General features: G+C 43.2%; 2 protein-coding genes across 3 annotated transcripts; both read right to left on the reverse strand.

Annotated features, from left to right (window-relative positions):
- Positions 1-950: 950 nt before the first annotated feature.
- On the reverse strand, positions 951-10510 carry sirt4 (sirtuin 4). The gene is made up of 4 exons (XM_020486870.2): positions 10400-10510; positions 4957-5447; positions 4537-4831; positions 951-4316 (listed from the first exon to the last, which is right to left on the reverse strand). Exons 2-4 carry the CDS (start codon positions 5445-5447, stop codon positions 4164-4166), a joined length of 939 nt encoding a protein of 312 aa, XP_020342459.1. The 5' UTR covers positions 10400-10510; the 3' UTR covers positions 951-4163.
- Positions 10104-18741, reverse strand: sxph (saxiphilin). Of its 2 annotated transcripts, XM_020486863.2 has the most exons (17): positions 18333-18669; positions 17825-17988; positions 17573-17672; positions 16981-17157; positions 16263-16425; positions 16119-16183; positions 15828-15985; positions 15384-15570; positions 15117-15265; positions 14915-15005; positions 14751-14810; positions 14489-14671; positions 12397-12544; positions 12153-12235; positions 11783-11967; positions 11471-11657; positions 10104-11362 (listed from the first exon to the last, which is right to left on the reverse strand). In XM_020486863.2, exons 1-17 carry the CDS (start codon positions 18385-18387, stop codon positions 11319-11321), a joined length of 2199 nt encoding a protein of 732 aa, XP_020342452.1. In that variant the 5' UTR covers positions 18388-18669; the 3' UTR covers positions 10104-11318. The 2 variants fall into 2 exon arrangements, with proteins under 2 accessions (XP_020342452.1, XP_031680683.1); XM_031824823.1 differs by lacking the exon at positions 10104-11362 and having other exon boundaries at positions 11477-11685; positions 18333-18741.
- Positions 18742-24390: the final 5649 nt, after the last annotated feature.

The following is a 24390-nucleotide window of genomic DNA, read 5'->3' on the forward strand; positions in this document are numbered from 1 at the left end:
GGGCTTGATTACCAACAACGATGAGACAGACTACAGGGAGAGTGTTGATCGGAGACGCAATGTCCTTGGTGAAAATCTTAAAGTTGACCTTAAAAACAACCCACCTAAAGCTATTGATGTAGCTAGCTATAATTTAATTTGCAAATAAATTCATAAAAAATCCTACAATGTGATTTTCTGGATTTTTTTTTCTCATTTTGTCTGTCATAGTTGAAGTGTACCTATGACGAAAATTACAGGCCTCTCTCATCTTTTTAAGTGGGAGAACTTGCACAATTGGTGGCTGACTAAATACTTTCCCCCCCCACTGTATATACTGTATTTTATACCATTTATTGCATCTTACCTATGCCACTCGGCCATTGCTCATCCATATATGTATATGTACATATTCTTATTCCACCCCTTTACATTTGTGTGTATAAGATATTTGTTGTGGAATTGTTAGATTACTTGTTAGATATTACTGCACTGTCAGAACTAGAAGCACAAGCATTTAGCTACATTAGCATTAACATCTGTTAACCATGTGTATGTGACCAATAAAATTTGATTTGCAGTCACTGAGCTACAGTGGGGAGCTATCAGGGACGATTCAGGCTTTACTTGCTCATATCAGACAGTTCGGGCAACAGAGATGATAAGGAATAGTCCTCTGTATCGAAGAAAGATATTGTGACACGTGGAATCTGTGCATTCTCTTTGGGATTCTATTGGGCTACCACTCCACCTACTGGTTTGACCAGAGCAGGAGCTTTGAGAATCGCCTAGCTCTGCTACAGGCAGAGATTCAGTCAGTTCTGGATAACTGGACTAAACTTCAGGAAGGCTTTCAGCGCAGACTGACTCAGTGTGACCAGATCAACTGTCACCTTACCTTCTGTGGCTCTGTGATTCCAATAGCACTTTGTTGATGGATATTATAGAACATACTATAACATGGATTTACATAAGTTGGTTTATTTATTTATTGTTAATGCAAATCCCCCTCATTTGGTAAATGCATTACTGTGGTGTTGACATTACCTAAACCATGCCTGTGCACTGACAAGACTAGATCCCCCACAATATTATTATTAGTAGGCCTACATATCTAAAGCTCATCTTTAAAACTCTAAAATAGTTATTGCACCTATTTTCCATATTGGTGGTTGTCTGTAAAGTATATACTAGTTAGCTAAAGCGATGGATAGGCTAAGTGAAAAGTAGAATAATAACCATTCATTCCTATGGATGACTATTACTTCCAGGGAGGATCAATAAGGCAGGGGTTAACTTCAGAATATTGCCCTGTCAGCCATAGAGTATACAGTGCCTTCAGAAAGTATGCATACCCCTTGACTTATTCCACATTTTGTGGTATTACAGCAGGGGTGTCAAACTCATTCCATGGAAGGCCTAGTGTCTGCTGTTTTTTTTTCCTTTCAATTAAGACCTAGACAACGAGGTGAGTGGAGTTCCATACTAATTAGTGACCTTCATTCATCAATCAAGTACAAGGGAGGAGTGAAAACCCATAGACCCTCGGCCTTCTGTGGAATGAGTTTGACACATGTCTTACAGCCTGAAATCAAAATGGATTAAACAGATGTTTTTTTCTCACCCATCTAAACACGATACCTCATAATGGCTACCACACTGTGAAAACATGTTTTTAGAAATGTTTGCAAATGTATTTTCATTTCAATGCATAAATCTAATTTACACAACAAAAATATGAATGCAACATGCAACAATTTCAAATACTTTACTGAGCTACAGATCATATAAGGAAATCAGTCAATTGAAATTCATTCATTAGGCCCTAATCTATGGATTTCACATGACTGGGAATACAGATATGCATATGTTGGTCACAGGTACCTTAAAAAAATGTAGAAAAGCAGTCAGTATCTGGTGTGAGCACCATTTGCCTCATGCAACTGTAACAGTATAGCTTCCGTCCCTCTCCTCGCCCCTACCTGGTCTCGAACCAGGGACCCTCTGCACACATAGACAACAGCCACCCTCGAAGATTCGTTACCCATCGCTCCACAGCCGTGGCCCTTGCAGAGCAAGGGGAACAACTACTTCAAGGTCTCAGAGCGAGTGACGTCACCGATTGAAATGCTATTAGCAAGCACCCCGCTAACTAGCTAGCCATTTCACATCGGTTACAAAGCATGACATATATATTTTGCATAGAGTTGATCAGGCTGTTGATTGTGGCCTGTGGAATGTTGTCCCACTCTTCAAATGACTGTGGAACACACTGTCATACATGTCAATCCAGAGCATCCCAAACATGCTCAATGGGTGACATGTCTGGTGAGTATGCAGGCTATGGAAGAAATGGAACATTTTCAGCATCCAGGAATTGTGTACAGATCCTTGCGACTTTGGGCTGTGCATTATCATGCTGAAACATGAGGTGATGGCGGCAGATTAATGGCACAATGGGCCTCGTTATCTTGTCACGGTATGTCTGTGCATTCAAATTGCCATCGATAAAATGCAATTGTGTTTGTTATCCGTAGCTAATACCTGCCCATACCATAACCCCACTGCCACCATGGGGCACTCTGTTCACATTAACATCAGCAAACCGCTCTCCCACACGACGCCATACAAGCTGTCTGCCATCTGCCCAGGACAGTTGAAACTGGCATTCATCCGTGAAGAGCACACTTCTCCAGCGAGCCAGTGGCCATCGAAGGTGAGCATTTGCCCACTGAAGTTGGTTACAACGCTGAGCTGCAGTCAGGTCAAGACCCTGGTGATGATGACGAGCACACAGATGAACGTCCTTGACATGGTTTCGGACAATTTGTGCAGACATTTTTCAGTTGTGCAAACCCAGTTTCATCAGCTGTCCGGGTGGCTGGTCTTATACGATCCGTCCAGTTGGACGTACTGCCAAATTCTCTAAAATGACATTGGGGGTGGCTTATGGTAGCTAAATTAACATTCAAATCCTCTGGCAACAGCTCTGATTGACATTCCTGCAGTCAGCCTGCCAATTTGCATGCTCGCTGAAAACTTGAGACATCTGTGGCATTGTGTTGTGTGAGAAAACTGCACATTGTAGAGTGGCCTTTTATTGTCCCCAGTACAAGGTGCACCTGTGTAATGATCATGCTGTTTAATCAGCTTCTTAATATGCCACACCTGTCAGGTGGATGGATTATCTTGGCAAAGGAGAAATGATCACTAACAGAGATGTAAACAAATTTGTGCACAACATTTTAAAAATATAAACTTTTTGTGCTATAAGCTATTCACACCGCTGAATCAATACATGTTAAACTAATCTTTGGCAGGGATTAGGCCTTCAGCTGTGAGTCTTTCTGGGTATGTCTCTAAGAGCTTTGCACACCTGGATTGTATAATATTTGCACATTATACTTTAAAAAATAATTTGTCAAGTTGGTTGTTGATCATTGCTAGACAGCCATTTTAAAGTCTTGCCATAGATTTTCAAGACGATTTAAGTCAAAACTGTAACTAGGCCACTCAGAACTGTAACTAGAACATTCAAAGTCATCTTGGTAAGCAACCAGTGTATAGGTGGCCTTGTATTCTAGGGTATTGTCCTGCTGAAAGGTGAATTTTTCTCAAAGTGTCTGTTGGAAAGCAGACTAAACCAGGTTTTACTCTAGGACTTTGACTGTACTTGGCTCTATTCCGTGGTTTCCTTCCTCTCTGGCAACTGAGTTAGGAAAGACGCCTGTATCTTTGTAGTTAGTGACTGGGTGTATTGATACACCCTCCAAAGTGTAATTAATAACTTCACCATGCTCAAAGGGATATTCAACGTCTGCTTTTTATTTTACCCATCTACCAATAGGTGCCTTTTGCAAGGCATTGGAAAACTTCCCTGGTGGTTGAATCTGTGTTTGAAATTCACAGCTCGACTGAGGGACCTTACAGATAATTGTATCTGTGGGGTACAGAGATTTGAATACTTTCTAAAGGCACTGTACATGTACAAGCCCATAACACATGATTCCTGGTTACTAGTAGTGTCCATCACTTCAGCCCAATGTCCTAAAGCTGATTGCATTGCTGCCAGGTTGACCAAGAGTTAGAATAGTAGAGCCCACTGAATAGTTCTCAAAACAATACAACGGTATCTGTGGATCAGTGACTAAAGTCCTAGTGAGGCCTTCCGTCTGTCTTTGTGGTCAGTGAGGCTGAATGACAGACAATACCTCCCCACAACGAGCACTGACTCTGAACTCTGCCAGGTGGTCGGCCCTGGTAGACCCAATGTTCAAGATGGCTACTGGGATCTTCTGGTCAGCTGCTGCCAGTAGGAATCTGTATCCAGAATACACCTGGAAAATTAGAAGGGATGTGAAACTTCCACATATTGTAAGGCTATTGAGTTGTTTCCTTTGTGTCACAGGGACATGTTTTTCTAAGTATACCATATCAGTAAGACAAACATAACAGAATATCACCTGTAACAACCAGTTGACTATATCAACAACATAGCAACACTATCAATTTAAACATTTATGGTAGGTCGTGAACAATTATATATATCATGCCCACCTGCAAAGAAGATCCAGCGACAAGAACCGCATCGGACTCAGCTAGTCTCTCATGTACAAACTGCACTGTCCTTCGGTTCACTGTGTCCCCAAAGAATGTCACCTCTGGCTTCAATATGCCCCCACAATCCTTACATGAAGGCACTCTGAAGTGGAGGACCTGCTCGTCCTCAATGAAGACATCACCATCGGGAGCCACACCTCCTGCCTGTGCACCCCAGCTAGGGTTCAGTGCTTTGAACCGCTTCTGGAGGTCCTCCCTTGGAGACACGGCACCACAGCCCAGACACAACACCCTGAGGGACACACACACACACACACACACAAAGGTAAAAAGCTGAGTGTTGTTCTGAGCCAATGTCCTTGAAGAAGAAGTCAGTCTGTATTGTATGTGTGACACAATACATTTCTACCTCACTACCTGTGTGCGCAGCCGTGCAGTTCAGTCAGTCCTTGATGGCCTGCCTTGGAATGAAGCGCGTCCACATTCTGAGTTACCAGCCAGTGTACCTTTCCCTGCTCCTCCCACTGCTGCAGAGCCAGGTGGGCAGAGTTCGGCTGATGAGAGGAGAACTGTGGCCAGCCCATATAGTTCCTAGCCCAATAGCGCTGACGAGACTTGGCGCTGCGTATATACTCTGCATACTGCATAGGTCGCCTGTCTGTGCGGGCGTAGAGACCCACCCCCTCTGAGCGGTAGTCTGGAATGCCAGACTCTGTGGACAGACCCGCCCCAGTGATGACGAAGAGGCGCGTGGCACGGGACAAGAAGGCCTGTAGCTGCTCCAGGGTGTGGGCATCGATGGTGCTGCTGGCGGGCACAAAGCTCTGGATGCCCTCGGGAACTGATGATGATGCCCGTCTCCCAGGGGCTGAGCAACACAGTGCCAAGGGTCTCCATGGAAACCGCATCTGCATACAGAGTACAGTGTAAGATTGATGCATATAGGTCGATCCACCTCACAAAGCACTTGAGGATTTCGACCCACTATCTCAGATTGTTCTGAAATAGTTTCTGTAGTTTGTAACAGATACGATTAGCATTCCTGAAACATTACACTCCAGTGTTGATTTGGCCTTAAGTTATTGTCCTGCTGAAAGGTGAATTCATCTCCTAATGTCGTGGGAATCAGATTTAACCAGGTTGTCCTCTAGGATATTGCCTGTGCTTAACTCAATTCAGTGTTATACCCACAGTGCTTGATTTGGGACGAAACTGTCCTGAACGCCTTACCGGCACTTCAAATTTTTGGGGAATTGCGTACCAGCTCCTCTATAAAAACAAAGTACCCTATCGCTGGCCCAGATTCACACACCAAGGCAAAACAGGTTGATCAAAGCTGAACGAAGTCGGGATCTTCATTGAATAGCAATAGAGAGTCCGCATTAATTTCCTGATTCTGCTTTGTTCAAATGTATTTGCTACTAGTCTGTGTTGACAGTAAACTGTTCCGAGATTGCGCAGATTGAAAATGCGCCAGCCTGAATAGCATGATGTGCTGATCCAAGTTGTCCAATTAGGGTTTGTCAGGTCATGGAAATTAGTTTAATAATTGTTGTTACTCTAATTCATGAAAGCACACTTAAATATGATCAATCAATAAAACGACATATCCGCCATTATCGGAATGACCCTTCAGTGTGTGCCAGTGCCAGAGGAGATAGACGACGACATTTCAGCAGCAGGTATAAAATAATGACTGACGAACTAGATCACCATTTAGAAACACAACTTGTAGCAGTTCACGCTAGTTAACTATAGCTAACTAAGCACTCATTTCGTTGTCGCACTGTAGAGCCTAAAGAAATCTGCACCATTAGAAAGCTGCGATTTACCTCTATAAAACATTAGCCATGTAACGTTAATTGCGATAATGTTAAAAAATATTCTAAGAATAGCCTAATTGACATAATTTGCTGTGCATAGACCTCCCCTGAAACGTTAATATTTCAGCCTTATATATGAACATGTCTAGTTAGATTCAGTACCAGTCAAAAGTTCGGACACACCTACTCTTTCAGGGGTTTTTCTTTATTTTGACTATTTTCTACATTGTATAATAATAGTGAAGACATCAACACTATGGAATAACGCATATGGAATCATGTAGTAACCAACAGTGTTAAACAAATCAAAATATATGTTATATTTGAGATTCTTCAAAGTAGCCACCCTTTGCCTTGCTAACAGCTTTGCCCACTATTGGCATTATCTCAAACAGCTTCATGAGGTAGTCACCAGGAATGCATTTCAATTAACAGGTGTGCCTTGTTAAAAGTAAATGTGTGGATTTTTTTTCATTCGTAATGCGTTTGAGACAATCAGTTGTGTTGTGACAACGTTGGAGTGTATTCAGAAGATAGCCCTATTTGGTGAACGACCAAGTCCATATTATGGCAAGAACAGCTCAAATAAGCAAAGAGAAATGACAGTCCATCATTACTCTAAGGCATGAAGGTCAGTCAAAACTGAACATTTCAAGAACTTTGAAGCGCTATGATGAAACTGGCTCTCATGAAGACCGCCACAGGAAAGGAAGACCTAGAGTTACCTCTGCTGCAGACGACATGTCTATTAGAAATAACTGCACCTCAGCCCAAATAAATGCTTTACAGAGTCCAAGTAACAGTCACATCTCAACATCTACTGTTCAGAGGAGAGTGAATCAGGCCTTCATGGTTGAATTGCTGCAAAGAAACCACTACTAAAGGACACCAATAATAAGAGACTTGCTTGGGCCAAGAAACATGAGCAATGGACATTAGACTGGTGGAAATCTGTCCTTTGGTCTGATGAGTCCAAATGAGATTTTTGGTTCCAACCGCCGTGTCTTTGTGAGACGCAGAGTAGGTGAACGGATGATCTCTGCATGTGTGGTTCTGACCGTGAAGCATGGAGGAGGTGGTGTGGGTGTGCTTTGCTGGTGACACTGTCTGTGATATATTTAGAACTTAAGGCACACTTAACCAGCATGGCCACCACAGCATTCTGCAGTGATATGCCATCATATCTGGTTTGCGCTTAGTGGGACAATCATTTGTTTTTCTTCAGGACAATGACCCAAAACACACCTCCAGGCTGTGTAATGGCTATTTGACCAAGAAGAGTGATGGAGGGCTGCATCAGGTGACCTGGCCTCCACAATCACCCGACCTCAACCCAATTGAGATGGTTTGGGATGAGTTGGCCTGCAGAGTAAAGGAAAAGCAGCCAACAAGTGCTAAGCATATGTGGCAATTCCTTGACGGCTGGAAAAGCATTCCTCATGAAGCTGCTTGAGAGAATGCCAAGTGTGCAAAGCTGTCATCAAGGCAAAGGGTGGCTAATTTGAAGAATCTAACATACACTTTTTGGGTTGTCTTCACTATTATTCTACAATGTATAAAATAGTACAAATAATATGCTATGCTTGAAAATATGGAGTGGTACTCAGTAATGTATTGTATTAGATTTGCCCCAAAGATAACACTTTCTATTCAGAACAAAAAGTACATTTTTGGCCAATTTTTTGTATTAAAGTATTACTTCAGTGCCTTGTTGCAAACAGGATGCATGTTTTCTGTACAAGCTTCCTTTTCACTCTGTCAATTAGGTTAGTATAGTGGAGTAACTGTAATGTTGTTGATCCATCCTCAGTTATCTACTATCACAGCCATTAAATTCTGTTTTAAAGTCACCATTGGCCTCGTGGAGAAATCCTTGAGCGGTTTCCCTCCTCTCCAGCAGGATGAATGCCTGTATCTTTGTAGTGACTTGGTGTATTGATGCACAATCCATCTACATTTACCCATCTACCAATAGTTGCCCTTCTTTGTGAGGCATTGGAAAACCTCCCAGGTCTTTGTGGTTGAATCTGTGTTTAAAATGCACTGCTCGACTGAGGGACCTTACAGATAATTGTATGTGTGGGGTACAGAGATGATGTAGTCATTCAAAAAATCATGTTGAAACACTTTTGCACACAGTGTGAGTCCATGCAACTTATGTGACTTGTTAAACTCATTTTTACTTCTGAACTTATTTAGGTTTGCCATAACAAAAGGATTGAATACTTGAGTCAAAACATTTTAATTTATTATTTTTCTTAAAACAATTCCACTTTGACATTATGGAGTATTCTGTGTAGGCCAGTGACAAACATATACATTTAATCCATTTTAAATTCAGACACTAACAACAAAATGTGGAAAAAGTATAGGGGTGTGAATAATTTCTGAAGGCACTGTATTCTGAAATACCATTTTTCACATTAATGTATTCATGTTTGATTCATTTAGACATTGTTTGGAACAATATACAATTTCCAGTGGGCTCTCTGCTGCTTGAAAAAACTAAACGTTATACATAGAAATGAACATGTATAGGTCATTAACCAATTGCCCATTCAACAAATCACCAGCAGAGGGAGTTCCCTTTGAATCCATTCCCTGTGTTGGTGGTGCTCATAACATTTATCGTAACTTTAAAAGTAGCAGGGAACCCAATCTTGAAATGTGATGTATTTTGAGATCAATATTAATAGCTTTAAAATTAAATGCATGTGTAAAATTGTATTCCAGAATGTAGCGATACTCCATATTTTAAACCACACTAAGGAGTACAATGACACCAAGGCGTTGTCTGTATCATGTACGGTTCACGGATCATTGGGCATGTATATGTGGGGGAGGGTTGGAGGAAGAAGTTCGGTACTATATTTATTGAATATCTGAATCCTATTTATTAAAATGGCCAATTTGCGTGCAATAAATTCGCTTAATTTCGCACAGATCAAATTAAAATGTCAACAAAATAATATAACCTGTTTCTAACCAGAAACTATTTAAGAACAATCTGAGATCGCGGGTGTCATGGCTTGCTGCAATGACATGGAACGACTGTTGCATGCTGTTGTTTTCTTATACACTTATCAAAAAAGGAACCTGTTGGGATCAAGTGTTTCACTGGGTAATAAACTCCATGGTTGTCACGATCACTTGTGGGGTTGATTTGGCCCACAATGTAAAGCAAAACTGTGGTCACGTGTCGCTCAACAGATATGACATTGATTTCAGCGTTTGCCAATAGTCTTAGTCTCATAGTGAGGAGACTTTAAAAAGTACCTAGCTTCATAAAAATATTTTGGGGGAATTCTGAAATGTATTGGAATAAAATAACTATAAAACTAGCTAGCCAGCTATGTGTAACTGTTAGCTTGCTAGGTACATTAAATTGCTTTAGGTTGGTTGTTTATTAGCGCAACTTCAAGATTTCCATAAAGGAAGATTGCGTCTTTGATCATCTCTCGCTTGGTACACTCAGATGTGACGATGTAACATTTCATTCAAGGGCTGAGGGTATAGGACGGTCTACTTTGACTTTGGATTGCAAACCAAAATCTCATCTGTTGATGGGAGAATCACCATTCCTTCTCAAAAATCCATTGGAAGAAAAGGTCAGAAAGGCGGGACCTCTGGCTCTCTCATCCAATGGGTTTCGAGAAGGAGGTAACGAGAGAGAGAGGACGCGAGCTGTAAATTATTTAGATTTCTCTTATGTAAATTCAAGAAAACATGGACATGCCCTGATGCCTCCTCGCAAGCTTGTCACATCTTTTATTAAAAATAATATAATTATGGTCACCAAGCAATAATTATATGTATCTACCTTTATCTGACACAGTCATTGTTCATTTAGTCTTTTACGGTATTCGACTTTTTGTCAAGGCTGATTTGTGTATGTTTACAAGTTCTGGCTCATCATTTGAACTCCTGTCATCAGTAACAAGGTTACGTGGAGTAAATACGACAAGAAGCATAGAATCACAAAAAGGCATGAATTAGACATTGTAAGTAGTAATACAATTCAGCGTCATGTAACGTACCTTACAATGGCACGAGGTACACGTTTGATTGAATAAACAGCCGACAATGTAGCAGGCAGCCAACTCTTACGAAAAAGAGCGACAGGAAATACCAGTGTAACGAAGAACGGCAGCCGCCGCTATGCACGCTGGGACTTGTAGTCTGGAATTTACCAACGTACTACCGTTCATAGCTCAGTGTGTGGTACACAAGGGGGTTCCCAAACTTTGTTTGCGTCGGGGACCCATTTCGTGTCAGCAAAATGCATCAGTCGCCCTCATCAGAATACAACTCCTACTGTAGACGGCATTAAAAATAGCATACAAATAGTTTTACGTTGACTAAAACAGTGCATGTCCAGACCTTGGCAATACCATTCCGTTTTAAAGCTAATTTCTTGCAATTCTACACATTTTGCAATATTAAAATAATGCACTGTGTTCAAAACCAAATTTTGGGGGAATAGAAGAAGAATTCTGTTGAACAAGATCATTGATGGAATATTGTTTAGACCAATCTGTGAGCCTCACAGGCCCATGTTGTGCATATAAGGGCTAAGAACATGACATTGTATTGTAACTTCAACTTTTTCCACGGATCCCTTGTCCAAAATCCTTTAATTTGTTGTTGCTAGTAATTTTTCAAAAAATAAAAAATATTTGTTTTAATATTTAAAGATTTTGCTACAGACCCTACTTTTGGAACCCCTGCGCACATTACCAAAAGTTTGAAAAATGACATATTGCTGAAAAGAAACAGAAGCTTTCATTGAAATGTATCTGACAATTCTATATATATTTTTAACATTCAGGTGGGTGTGGACTGAGGAATTACAAGAAGCAAGAAACAATATTACATTTTGGCAAACATTTTGGCATTTTGGTTTGGGCCTCCACAATAGGTCAATGTGAAACATGTGATTTCTCTTCTCTCTGTTGCTCAAAATATGCTGCACACGTCCTGGTTGCAAAATTCCAAGATGTCTGTCAGAGAGAAAATTAATACATACATTGGCTACTTTATAGTCAATAACATTTCAACAGTACACAGTTTCAGTATAAACATGCACATGATAAAGTATCAATTTCCACCTGAGTGTGTGCAGTTGAAGACAGTCTCTGCTAGTCTGTAGAACTCATCTCCAAGTATGGTGCGGTAGTCCAGGTGACTGGTGTGGATGAGGCACTGAGTGGTGTCTTTAAACAGCAGATCACTCTCTCCATACTGCTGGGACTGAAACAGACGGAATTCTGTGTCTGGGTTGGATGCCAGAGTCTCCTTCAAGGGATGGGAACATTTGGAATGGCTTGTTAGAAGAAAAAAAAATAGTATGAAATTAATACAGTGTTGCCAGAATAATTAGGTTGGTTTAGATTCCTGTTTGTCTGACTCCGCAGTCTCACCTGTGACTTCATGAGGAAGTCGTAGACGCGAGAAGTGAGCACAGGTCTTGTCATGATGATGTTGGGTGGGATGGATCCTAGGTTACAGTTCTCCCATTCAGATAAAGGTTCCCGCCGGCCATCCCCACACAAAAGCTCAAAGTCCCAGGACAGCCACCCATCCGCCCACCCACTGGGGCTCAGACCTGGAGCACAACACAAACAAACAAAATGTAATATCAAAAGTATCACAAACCAAATTAGGAAAAACAAGAACATTATTATAACCTGTAACTGTTTGCCTGAACATATACCATTATTACTTCATGGTGTGTGAGTGTGGTGGACATATGTAGCCTAACTATGTATAAGAGTTGTATGAGGTTCTCACTGAGGATGTTGCTCTCTAGATTGTGCTGCTCAACAAAGGCCACATCTCCATAGCTCTTCCCACTGGCATCTCCTACCAGGCACCTGCACAAATAACCATGGGGCAACGTCATAACAATCACAACAAATCTTTCACATTGCCAGGTTTCTGTAAAGCTTGTGACAACTTGATGTAAGATTGAATGACTGCATTTTGTATCCATGAACAATGAATACGAACATGCAACAAGAGAGCCACCACTCACCTCAAAGCCCCCATGTTGCCGTAGTAACGCTCGTTGTGGTTGTCTGCACAGCGTTTGGTGGCAGCCTCCCCAGTGCCCCCCATACACACTTTACAGAGGTTTCCCTGAGAACCAGGGAGACAGCCCTTCCAGAACACCTCGTTGTACACTAGGAGAGATGAGCAGAATACACATCCTCACCAAATATCAGCCTATTGTGCTGTAAGAATTTTGGGTCATTTCATGTTGTAGTCTACACGAGGATACAATTGTGAATTGCAGTATACCCGAGCTAGTTATCTGCATACTAGTACACACACACACACACTAAACACAACAATTTACAGTTAATATAAGGAAATCAGTCAATTGAAATAGGCCCACCCACTTGGGAGTCAGGCCCAGATTTGGTACCCTTCTCCAGACCGGTGTCTTGACCCAATCCTGTCTCGGGGCTCTACGGACAATTCCTTCGACCTCATGGCTTGGTTTTTGCTGACATGCACTGTCAACTGTGGGACCTTATATACACTACTGGTTAAATGTTTTAGAACATCAACTCATTCAAGGGTTTTTCTTTATTTGTACTATTTTCTACATTGTAGAATAATAGTGAAGCCATCAAAATTATGAAATAACACATATGGAATCATGTAGTAAACAAACAAAGTGAAACAAATCAAAATATATTTTATATTTGAGATTATTCAAATAGCCACCCTTTGCCTTGATGACAGCTTTAAACACTCTTGGCATTCTCTCAACCAGCTTCGCCAACAGTCTTGATGGATTTGCCACATATGTTGAGCACTTGCTGGCCGCTTTTCCTTCACTCTGCAGTCTGACTCAATTTGGTTGAGGTCGGGGGATTGTGGAGGCCAGGTCATCTGATGCAGCACTCCATCACTCTCCTTGGTAAAATAGCCCTAACACAGCCTGGATGTGTGTTGGGTCATTGTCCTGTTGAAAAACAAATGACTGTCCCACTACGCCCAAACCAGATGGGATGGTGTATTACTGCAGAATGCTGTGGTAGCCATGATGGTTAAGTGTGCCTTGAATTCTAAATGAAATCAATCACAGACAGTGTCACCAGCCAAGCACCCCCATAACATAACACCACCTCCTCCATGCTTTATGGTGGAAATACACATGCAGAGATCCGTTCAACTACTCTGCATTGGAACCAAAAATCCCAAATTTGGACTCATCAGGCCAAAGGACAGATTTCCAGATTTCCGGTCGTATTTCTTGGACCAAGCAAGGAGATTCTTCTTATTTGTGTCCTTTAATAATGGTTTCTTTGCATCAATTTGACTATGAAGGCCTGATTCACACAGTCTCCTCTGAACAGTTGAGAAGTGTCTGTTACTTGAACTCTGTGAAACATCTATTTGGGCTGCAATCTGAAGTGCAGTTATTCTAATGAATTTATCCTCTGCAGCAGAGGTAACTCTGGGTCTTCCTTTCCTGTGGCGGTCCTCATGAGAGCCAGTTTCATCATAGCTCTTGATGATTATTTGCGACTGCACTTGAAGTAACATTCAAAGCTCTTGAAATTGTTCGTATTGACTGACCTTCGTGTCTTAGAGGAATGATGGACTGTCGTTTCTCTTTGCTTATTTGAGCAGTTCTTGCCATAATATGGACTTGGTCTTTTACCAAATAGGGCCATCTTTTGTATACTACCCCTACCTTGTAACAACACAAATGATTAGCTCAAATGCATGAAGGAAATAAATTCCACAAATTCACTTTTAACAAGGCACACCTGTTAATTGAAATGCATTCCAGGTGACTGCCTCATGAAGCTGGTTGAGATAATGCCAATAGTGTGCAAAGCTATCATCAATGCAAAGGGTGGCTACTTGGAAGAATCTCAAACAAATCAAAATATATTTTATAACACTTTTTTGGTTACTACATGATTCCTTATGTGTTATTTCATAGTTTTGATGTTTTCACAATTATTATACAATGTAGAAAAGTCAAAATAAAGAAAAACCCTTGAATGAGTAGGTGTGTCCAAACTTTTGACTGGTACATAAATATAAATATAAAAACACACACACACACAGGAAAGGGAGATGCAACTGTCAGGCAGGAATGGTACCTTGGTTTGGTTCGCAGGGAGAGGTGTTGTTGTGTTCCAGGCTGAGGGTGTGTCTAAAGGGCAGAAGCCAGCCTGCAGGGCTGTACATGTGGCCGTGGCAGGAGCGCCTGCCCCCAAAGTTCCCAAAGAACACACCCCTGGTGGAGCGCTTCACGACCGCCACACCAACGACGGACGGCAACACTGTGGGGACACAAGGAGCGGCTTAGAATAAAATCATGTACATTTACAGATGAATGGACTTCCCTTCTGTTCAGCTCACCATCCGTCTCTAAATGGCTTGCTTTTTCAGCTTCTCCCTCAGCCGGTACGCACGTCTTCCCTGAGAGAAGCGGAGAGAGAAAGAGTCGACGACAGACACTGACTGCAGTGAGCGTCCATGATAAATAACTTGTTCTGTAACCAATACATTATTATCAGGCATACCATAATACTCTGTTACCACGGGGACAAGGCCACATTTCCCAGCGATGAATGCGTGTGTGGCGTCCAGCGAGACCGCATCCACCTCATCTCTCTGTGACAACACAGTAAGTGGAGATCAAGATGTAGGGCTGCATAGAATGACAGTAGGTTATGGATAGGTTATGATTTTCCACACCCTGTAGTTTTATCTTAGTTTGCTTACCTTAATCTTCTCGACACAGTCGCTCATGGAGATGGCTCTAACACACACCAATGGGTCTGACTTAATGCTGAGAGCCCACTGCTCACATTTCTTCTGTTCTGCATGGCTAATGCAGCACCAACGCACAACACTGTCCTCCAATGAGCTTCCTATAGATACACAACAGAAGAAAAAATATTTAGTTATGATGCATAATGTAGCAGCAAATTAGTTTTCCCAATGAGCAGCCTACATACACCCCCACTGCCCATGTGAGTAGGTAGGCACCTTCATGTCCAAGGCCTTTGAGGAGAGCCACATAGTCCAGCCCCAGCACCTGACTGATGTCCTTGTTATCCTCTAGAATGGACAGCTTCTCTGTGACATCCTTGAAGAGCAGATCAGCGGCGCCGAACGGAGCAGAGTTAAAGAGCTGGAAACGTTGCCTCTCTCGACCCCGCCGGCCAAACGCCATCTGATTAGGAAATCCATTGGACATTCTCTCAGCAACAAAAATACAAACAAGGGACATACTATAGATGACACATGCAGGTGGATTGATGCAAATGTGATATACACTGATGTTAAATACAGTGGACACGCTTTCCCTTGCAAACCCAACCCTGTTTCACAAGTGGTCATCCTGAGTAGAGGGCTGGAAGCCCTGAGCTGTCCCGACAAGTCCCACACCTGCTGCTTCTAGAAGTGGTTGAAGACAGAATGGGTTACTACCTGTGCTGCCGCCAGGAACTTGCGTGCGATCTTACGAACACTGAGTCGAGTGACCATGCCCTGTCCTGGTCCCCTTCCCAGGTTGCAGCTCCCATAGTGGCTTAGTGGCGCACGGGTACCATCAGTACACAGCAGTTGGTAATCCTCCCTCTCACTCTCTGGAAGAAAAAAAAACAGGGATAGAGCGGAGGGGGATGTTTCAACAGCTATTTGACTAGTCTTGAGACAGAACTCTGAAGTACTTGAATGGTAATTGTGTATTGTTCCAGAATATCTATATTTTTTGTGTACCTTCAATGCCCTCCAGGGCTGTATGGTCCACAAAAGCAACATCCCCTGCCCCAGTCTTGAGACACCTGATAGACAACCAGAATCATTTTTAAATGACCATATCATTATCATTGTGTCTGTCCTGATATGACCCTCCCATCTGACCTGAGCGCCCCCTGGCTGTTGTAGAAGGGTTCGCCATGTGCCGTCTCACAGTGGAAGTTGCGCTGGGCGATGTAGGACTTCTGACCCTGACACAGGGTACACAGGACGGGTGCTATGGCCGCCGCCCCAGGAACACAACTGGCATTGAAGAAGGCACTGACCGCTGCCAAAGAGAAGAGTGGGGATAGAGACCATTCCTTTGTAGCGGAGGTGATTTGGAATCACACTCTCGTGATAAGTTAGGCCTGCCTGAGACTTGGAAGCCCTATTGTCAGTCTCTGACCTTGAGCATGTCCTCTAAGAAGTTGGATTAGCGAGCGGGAGTCCCGGGTTCTAATGCCACCAGAAACACCAGTGTTTCCAAACTCTGTCCTGGGGACCCCAAGGGGTGCACGTTTTGGTTTTTGCCCTAACACTACACAGCTGATTTAAATAATCAACTACTCATCAAAATAAAACATGTGCCCCTTGGGGTCCCCAAGACTGAGTTTTGGAAACGCAGTTTAAAATGTAACAAGCTCTCGTGGACAGATTCTCATGGACAGATGAAACGGCGAGAACTTGTCAAGGCTCACTTCCTTTTCTTCCGAAGTGAGCAATTGTTAACGGCATCCCCCAGAAGTAAAACAGAAAATGACAAACTTTTGGGTAACCGGGATTACACTTAATAAAATTATGATTCAACAATTTGGATGGATATGTCGGTCTATGTTCTTACCCTGACTGAGTGGCTGCTCCTCTGCCCAGGTCAGGTAGTTGCGGGACAGCAGGAAGCCCAAGGGTAGACTCCAGCCTGCCGTCCAGCGGGCCCCAGTATGACAGCTTCTCTGGCCCTGCAGGGAGCGCACGTCCAGGGTGCGGTTCCTCACCACCGCCACCGACAGAATACAGCCTCCTGGGCAAACAGGTGACAGACATACAATAAACTGGACACAGGCACACAAAATGTCATAAACAAAATTAGAAACTGGGTGGCTCGAACCCTGAATGCTGATTGGCTGAAAGCTGCGCTATATCAAACCGTATATCACAGGTATGACAAAACATTTATTTTTACTGCTCTAATTACATTGGTAACCAATTTATAATAGCAATACGGCACCTCGAGAGTTTGTGGTGTATGGACAATACAGCTAAGGGCTGTATATCCAGGTACTCCGTGTTGCGTCGTGCATAAGAACTGCCCTTAGCCGTGGTATAGTGGCCATATACCACACCTCCTTGTACCTTATTGCTTAAATGTTTCCCATACACAGATTGTGCCTAGTTCTGGACTAAAAGGATCCAAATCTTAAGTGTCGTTAACCAACCGTCACTGTAGATCTCCTTGGCAATGGCAGTGAGGCCAAACTGCTTCACTGCAGTGTAGACTTCCCCTGCATCCAATGTTACTATGTCAGCACGGTTAGCCTGGAGGAAAAGCATCAGATACAGTTGGCTATGAAGGAGCATCTGTATGGTAAACCTGCCCTGTCTGAAATCAGTATCAGCATTAACAACATGAGTGGTTAGGGCAAATAGTGAGTCTTTCTGGTATCTGGAGAGAGCAGGTATTTTCTGACCCTGATCTTGTTGATGCAGTCGGTGGTGCTGTAGGCAAGGACACAGGAGAGCCTTGCGAATGCTGCCACAGCAGCAGGAGGCAACACTGCCACCAGGGCCTTGGCCAGCTCAGCACACTTCTTCTGCTCCTGCTCAGACACCGTGCACCAGCGCATCTTCTTACCTAAAACAAAAGGGAAATACAACTGGGGTTAAGGATAGTAATATTAGGACGTAAGAAATAGCATCAATATTAACCTGCATGCATAACTCACTATTTCCTTTCCAATGGGAAATAAATAAACAACTGCTGTAGAGGGAGAATACATTGTTACAATACTGTATAAGATTAATTAAAATGTATAGGACCACAACATTTTCAGAACAATCCCTGAAATTAGGTGAAACCACAAAAGCAAGAATATATTTGAAAAAGGCAACATTATCCAGCAAGGCTAACCAAACGATTAACAATTGGAATTTTGAGTACCTCCACCCAAAACTATACTAGATTGGATGAATACTTACCCCAACTATAGTGAAGGCAGATGAAAATTATTAGAATGGCATGCATTGCCCTCATTTTGGTCTCTGAAAAGGACTGAAGAGCTGAACAAACCAAACGCAGTTTACTTTACGCAGCGAGGTTGGCGGACCCCTTCCAATTCGTCCTGAAATCCGTCTTCATAATTCAACATGATTTCTTATTACTACAGGCGACCTAAAGAAATCTAACTATTGTGCAAGCGTAGAACTTCCGAAATAGCCAAAAATAGGGGATTCTGCGCCACTGCTCTGCGCGCATCTGGAAAATATTTCCATGTAACGTCACGCGGACGACTGGCATCCAAGCACTTTTACGCGTTTGAGATCTGTAGAACAGTTGCCAGTATCTCACACCTCCAGTTTGTTTGGCTTATCGCGGTGAACACATTGAATGCATGATTATGTAATAATAAAAATCGAGTGTTATATTTATTTTGGTAACAGTTTTGTGAAAAACAGTCCAGCACTGCAAAGTTTAATGCAGAAAATACCAACATAATTAGGCATGTAGCCAATATTTTATTAAAATCTACAAACACCAAAACATTATACATATCAAAAAATGCCATTACAGTATAGTCAAGTCAAACATAAATCAAACAGCTGCCTTGCCATGCCATTATTTTTCAGTCCAACTGATTATCACCAAGATCAGGGTTTTTAATTCAAAAGCTTCAATTGAACAATTTCCATACATCTCCCTCTATTTTGAATAATGATGTTTTTATACTTTAAAAAACAACCAGTGGAGAATGACATGTTGCCATTCTCTTACACCACTGGGGCGACCATGGTCCGGTCTGTCATCTAGTGTGGTGGACAGAGTAATGATCAGTAGCCCCATGCTCTGGAGGCCTGCTGAGAACCGCCTGTCCCAGTCCCAGTCCCTGTCCCGTGGCTGTGCTGCTGTGGAGAACACTCTCTATCCTGTGGATCCTGGCAGCATGCAAGATATTTACAGGCTTCTGCTCTGCCAGCTCAGCTGACAGTCTGCCAATACACTCCATCTGTCAATAACAATACAAAGAGCTGGAAATGAATCTGGAAGGACCACAAAATGGGAAAAATCATTGCACAATATGGCATGGTTATTATATACTTGACTTGCTGTAAATTCTGACTGCTCTGTTTTCATAGCTGAAGATTTATGGCTCACATGAAAATGACACCTCCAGAGGAATGCATGCTAAATCAAAGCCATCAGTTTAGTTATTCATTTATAAGTGGATAGGAAACCAATGAAAAAAGTATTACTTCAATGATTGGTTCTGGTTCTTTATGGACTGGTGAATAGGCGGTATACTTTTTTGTTCTCTCCATTTTTTTTCTTTTCATAATCACCATTGTTTGTTTATAAATCCTTAATTACTCTGCCTTGAAGACATTGTGGCCCTTACATATACCAATGACCGCAGCATCTTCCCTTCAAGTCTTACCTCATCCAGCCCTTGGCTGATTGTGTTCCTCTCCGCAGTCTCTCCCTCACTTCCACACATCTGCAGCCAGCTGCTCAACACCTCTTCAAGTCTTAGCTACAGTGGCTTGAGATAGGAAAAATGCCAGGGGGGTGAATACTATTTTGTTGCCTTACAACCTGACATTAAAACTGATTTTTGGGGGTGGTTTGTAACATTTGATTTACACAACACAACCACTTTGAAGATGCAAAATGTTTTTTTATTGTGAAGAAAAAAAAAGAACTTGAGTGTGCATGACTATTCACTCCCCAAAGTCAATACTTTGTAGAGCCACCTTTTGCAGCAATTACAGCTGCAAGTCTCTTGGGGTGACTCTATAAGCTTGGCACATCTAGCCACTTGGATTTTTCAAGGCAAAACTGCTCCAGCTCCTTCAAGTTGGATGGGTTCCGCTAGTGTACAGCAATCGTTAAGTCATACCACAGATTCTCAATTGGATTGAGGTCTGGCCTTTGACGAGGCCATTCCAAGACATTTCAATGTTTCCCCTTAAACCACTCGAGTGTTGCTTCAGCAGTATGCTTAGGGTCATTGTGCTGCTGGAAGGTGAACCTCTGTCCCAGTCTCAAATCTCTGGAAGACTGAAATAGGTTTCCCTCTGGAATTTCCCTGAAATTTAGCGCTAATCATTCCTTCAATTCTGATTAGTTTCCCAGTCCCTGCTGATGAAAAACATTCCCACAGCATGATGCTGCCACCACCATGCTTCACTGTGGTGATGGTGTTCTCGGGGTGATGAAAGGTGTTGGGTTTGCACCAGACATAGCGTTTTCCTTGATGGCCAAAAAGTGCCATTTTAGTCTCATCTGACCAGAGTACCTTCTTCCATATGTTTGGGGAGTCTCCCACATGCCTTTTGGCAAACACAAAGTGTTTCTTATTTTTTTCTTTAAGCAACGGCCTTTTCAGGCCACTCTTCTGTAAAGCTCAGCTCTGTGGAGTGTACGGCTTAAAGTGGTCCTATGAACAGATACTCCAATCTCCGCTGTGGAGCTTTGCAGCTCCTTCAGGGTTATCTTTGGTCTCTTTGTTGCCTCTCTGATTAATGGCCTCCTTGCCTTGTCTGTGAGTTTTGGTGGGCGGCCCTCTCTTGGCAGGTTTGTTGTGGTGCCATATTCTTTTCATTTTTGAATAATTGATTTAATGGTGCTCCGTGGGATGTTCAAAGTTTCTGATATTTTTTTATAACCCAACCCTGATCTGTACTTCTCCACAACTTTGTCCCTGACCTGTTTGGAGCGCTCTTTGGTCTTCATGGTGCCGCTTGCTTGGGGATGGAAATTTCAGAATTTTTGGTGGTCTTCTTAGGCTTGGTGGTGCCCCTTGTTAAGTGGTGTTGCAGACTCTGGGGCCTTTCAGAACAGGTGTAGATATACTGAGATCATGTGACACTTAAAGTCCACCTGTGTGCAATCTAACAAATCATGTGACTTCTGAAAGTAATTGGTTGCACCAGATCTTATTTAGGGGCTTCATTGCAAAGGGGGTGAACACATATGCACGCATCACTCTTGCGGTTTTTATATTATCACATTTTTTCAAACAATACATTTTTTTTAATTTTACTTCACCAATTTGGACTATTTTGTATTTGTCCATTACATGAAATCCAAATAAAAATCTATTTAAATTACAGGTTGTAATGCAACATTATAGGAAAAAACACCAAGGGGGATGAATATTTTTGCAAGGTACTGTACGCCCTACAAACACACACACAAATCCACCAGAATGTATAAACAAGGTCCAACAGTAATGTTAATCACAGACCTGTGGGTCCTTACTGAAGTTGCTTGCAGTCCTGTTGGAAGCGCTGCATGTCCAGAATATAGAGCTACTAAATATCCACCTGGACATGCAGCGCTTCCAACAGCAAGCAAGCAACTTCAGTAAGGACCCACAGGTCTGTGACCCATGAGCCACTAGGCTGCCTTAGCTAGATTTGTTTAAATATTGCATTAAAAAAAATCTTATTCAAAACACACACACGCATGTGTTTTGGGAATATAGTAACCGCTACCTTAGTTTGAGTGTAGGTGGTCATGAATGAGGAGGGGGGCAGTCTGGTCTCCTGATCCATAATGTGGGGCTGTTGGGAGACTGAGATGGGGGCGCTGGGCGTGCCAGTATGGGACTGATGGGGAGGGAGGCTGCAGCAGGGTGGAGGCTCGCTGTCACTGGGACCTGGGTTGGAGGTGGTAGAGGAGCTGCAGGTGGTAGCAGCTCTTTGACCGGGGAGTACAGCAGAACTCTAGGCCGTTGTGGTTGTCATCTGGAAGCACGCACCGCCACCCTGCACACAGAAAGAGTTACTGTAAGACTCCCAAGGATAGGAGACATAGGGCCAGTTTCCCAGACAAACATTAAGCCTTGCCCTTGAGTAAAAAGAGATTTGAATTGAGATTCTCCATGTATTCGGAAAACCCTCCCCGTAAGGTTTAGGGCAAACAGGTCACGCTCTGGACCATTACACCGGATCTTCGCAGCTAACTAGCTGCTACCGAGTGGCTAACACCCTTGTCCAGAAGCATGCACCAGTTAGCCTCGAGCTAGCCTCAAGCTAGGCCCATCTCCCTGCTAGCAAACGAAGTACACCAACTACAATACCTCTCTTGACAATTACCCTGGACCCTTTGTCGACACGGAGCCCCGCCAATCCATCACGACTGGTCTGCTGACATAATTAGGCCGATGTGCTCTCAACCGGCCTCTGCGTCGTGGATGTTGATAATGATCCATCTGCTATCCCCGGCCCGCTAGCTTCCTGAACGCCGTGTCTCCCGCTCGCTTAGTGTAGCAATCAACTACCCAACGGCTCCCTATTTCATCTATTGCTGCTTTTGACCCTATGATCACTCGGCTACACAGCTGATGCCTGCTGGACTATTCATTAACACGGTACTTCATTTTGTTTATCTGTCGGCCCCAGCCTCGAACGCAGGCACCTCTGTGTAGCCAACTGACCCTCTCTGCCCATTCATCGCCATTTACCCATTGCTGTTGTCTTAGTACCCTCATCCTACTCCTCCTCTGTTAATGTAGAGGTTAACCCAGGCCCTGCATCCTCGAGCATCACTCCCATTCCCCAGGCACCCTCATTTGTTGACTTCTACTACTGTAAAAGCCTTGGGTTCATGCATGTTAACCACAGAAGCCTCCTCCCTAAGTTTGCTTTATTCACTGCTTTAGCACACTCCGCCAACCCTGATGTCCTAGCCGTGTCTGAATCCTGGCTTAGGAAGGCCACCAAAAATTCTGAAATTTCCATCCCCAATTATTTTCCATCAAGACAGAACTGCTAAAGGGGTCGGAATTGCAATCCACTGTAGAGATAGCCTGCAGAGTTCTGTCATAATATTCAGGTCTATGCCCACAGGTCGAAATAAGAAATAAGTCCCTCACTATTGCCGCTTGTTATAACCCCCCCCCCCCCCCCCCCCCCCCCCCCCCTAGCTATGCCCTGGACACCATATGTGAATTGATTGCCCCCCATCTATCGTCAGAGTTCGTACTGCTAGGTGACCTAAATTGGGATATGCTTAACACCCCGGCCATCCTACAATCTATGCCCTCAATCGCACACAAGTTGTCAAGGAACCTACCAGGTACAACCCCAAATCCGTAAACACGGGCACCCTCATAGATATCATCCTGACCGACTTGCCCTCTAAATACACCTCTGCTGTTTTCAACCAGGATCTCAGCGATCACTGCCTCATTGTCTGCGTCCGTCATGGGTACACGGTCAAACGACCACGCCTCATCACTGTCAAACGCTCCCTAAAACACTTCTGCGAGCAGGCCTTTCTAATCGACCTGGCCCGGGTATCCTGGAAGGATATTGACCTCATCCCATCAGTAGAGGATGTTTGGTTGTTCTTTAAAAGTGGGAATAGTCCCCGCGATATGAAACTTTTCAGGGAAGTCAGGAACCAATACACACAGTCAGTTAGGATAGCAAAGGCTAGATTTTTCAAACAGAATTTTGCATCCTGCAGCACTAATTCCAAAAAGTTTTGGGACACTGAAGTCAATGGAGAATAAGAGTACCTCCTCCCAGCTGCCCACTGCACTGAGACTAGGAAACACTGTCAACACTGATAATCCACAAAAATCGAGAATTTCAGTCACTCTCTTCAGCATTTCTCTACAGCTGGCCATGCTTTCCACCTAGCTACCCCAACCCTGGGCCAACAGTTCTGCACCCACTGCAGCAACTGGCCCAAGCCCCCACACTTCTCCTTCACCCAAATCCAGACAACTGATGTTCTGACAGAGCCGCAAAATCTGGATCCCTACAAATCAGCTGGGCTAGAAAATCGGGACCCTCTCTACCTAAAATGATCCGCCGCCATTGTTGCAACACCTATTACTAGTCTGTTCAACCTCTCGTATCATCTGAGATTCCTAGACTGGAACGCGGTTATCCCCCTCTTCAAAAGGGGAGATACTCTTGTCCCAAACTGTTCCAGACCTATATCCATCCTGCCCTGTCTTTCTAAAGTCTTCGAAAGCTAAGTGAACAAACAGATCACCGACCATTTCGAATCCCACCATACCTT

Source organism: Oncorhynchus kisutch, linkage group LG1 (assembly GCF_002021735.2).
Source record: "Oncorhynchus kisutch isolate 150728-3 linkage group LG1, Okis_V2, whole genome shotgun sequence".
NCBI lineage: Eukaryota > Metazoa > Chordata > Actinopteri > Salmoniformes > Salmonidae > Oncorhynchus > Oncorhynchus kisutch.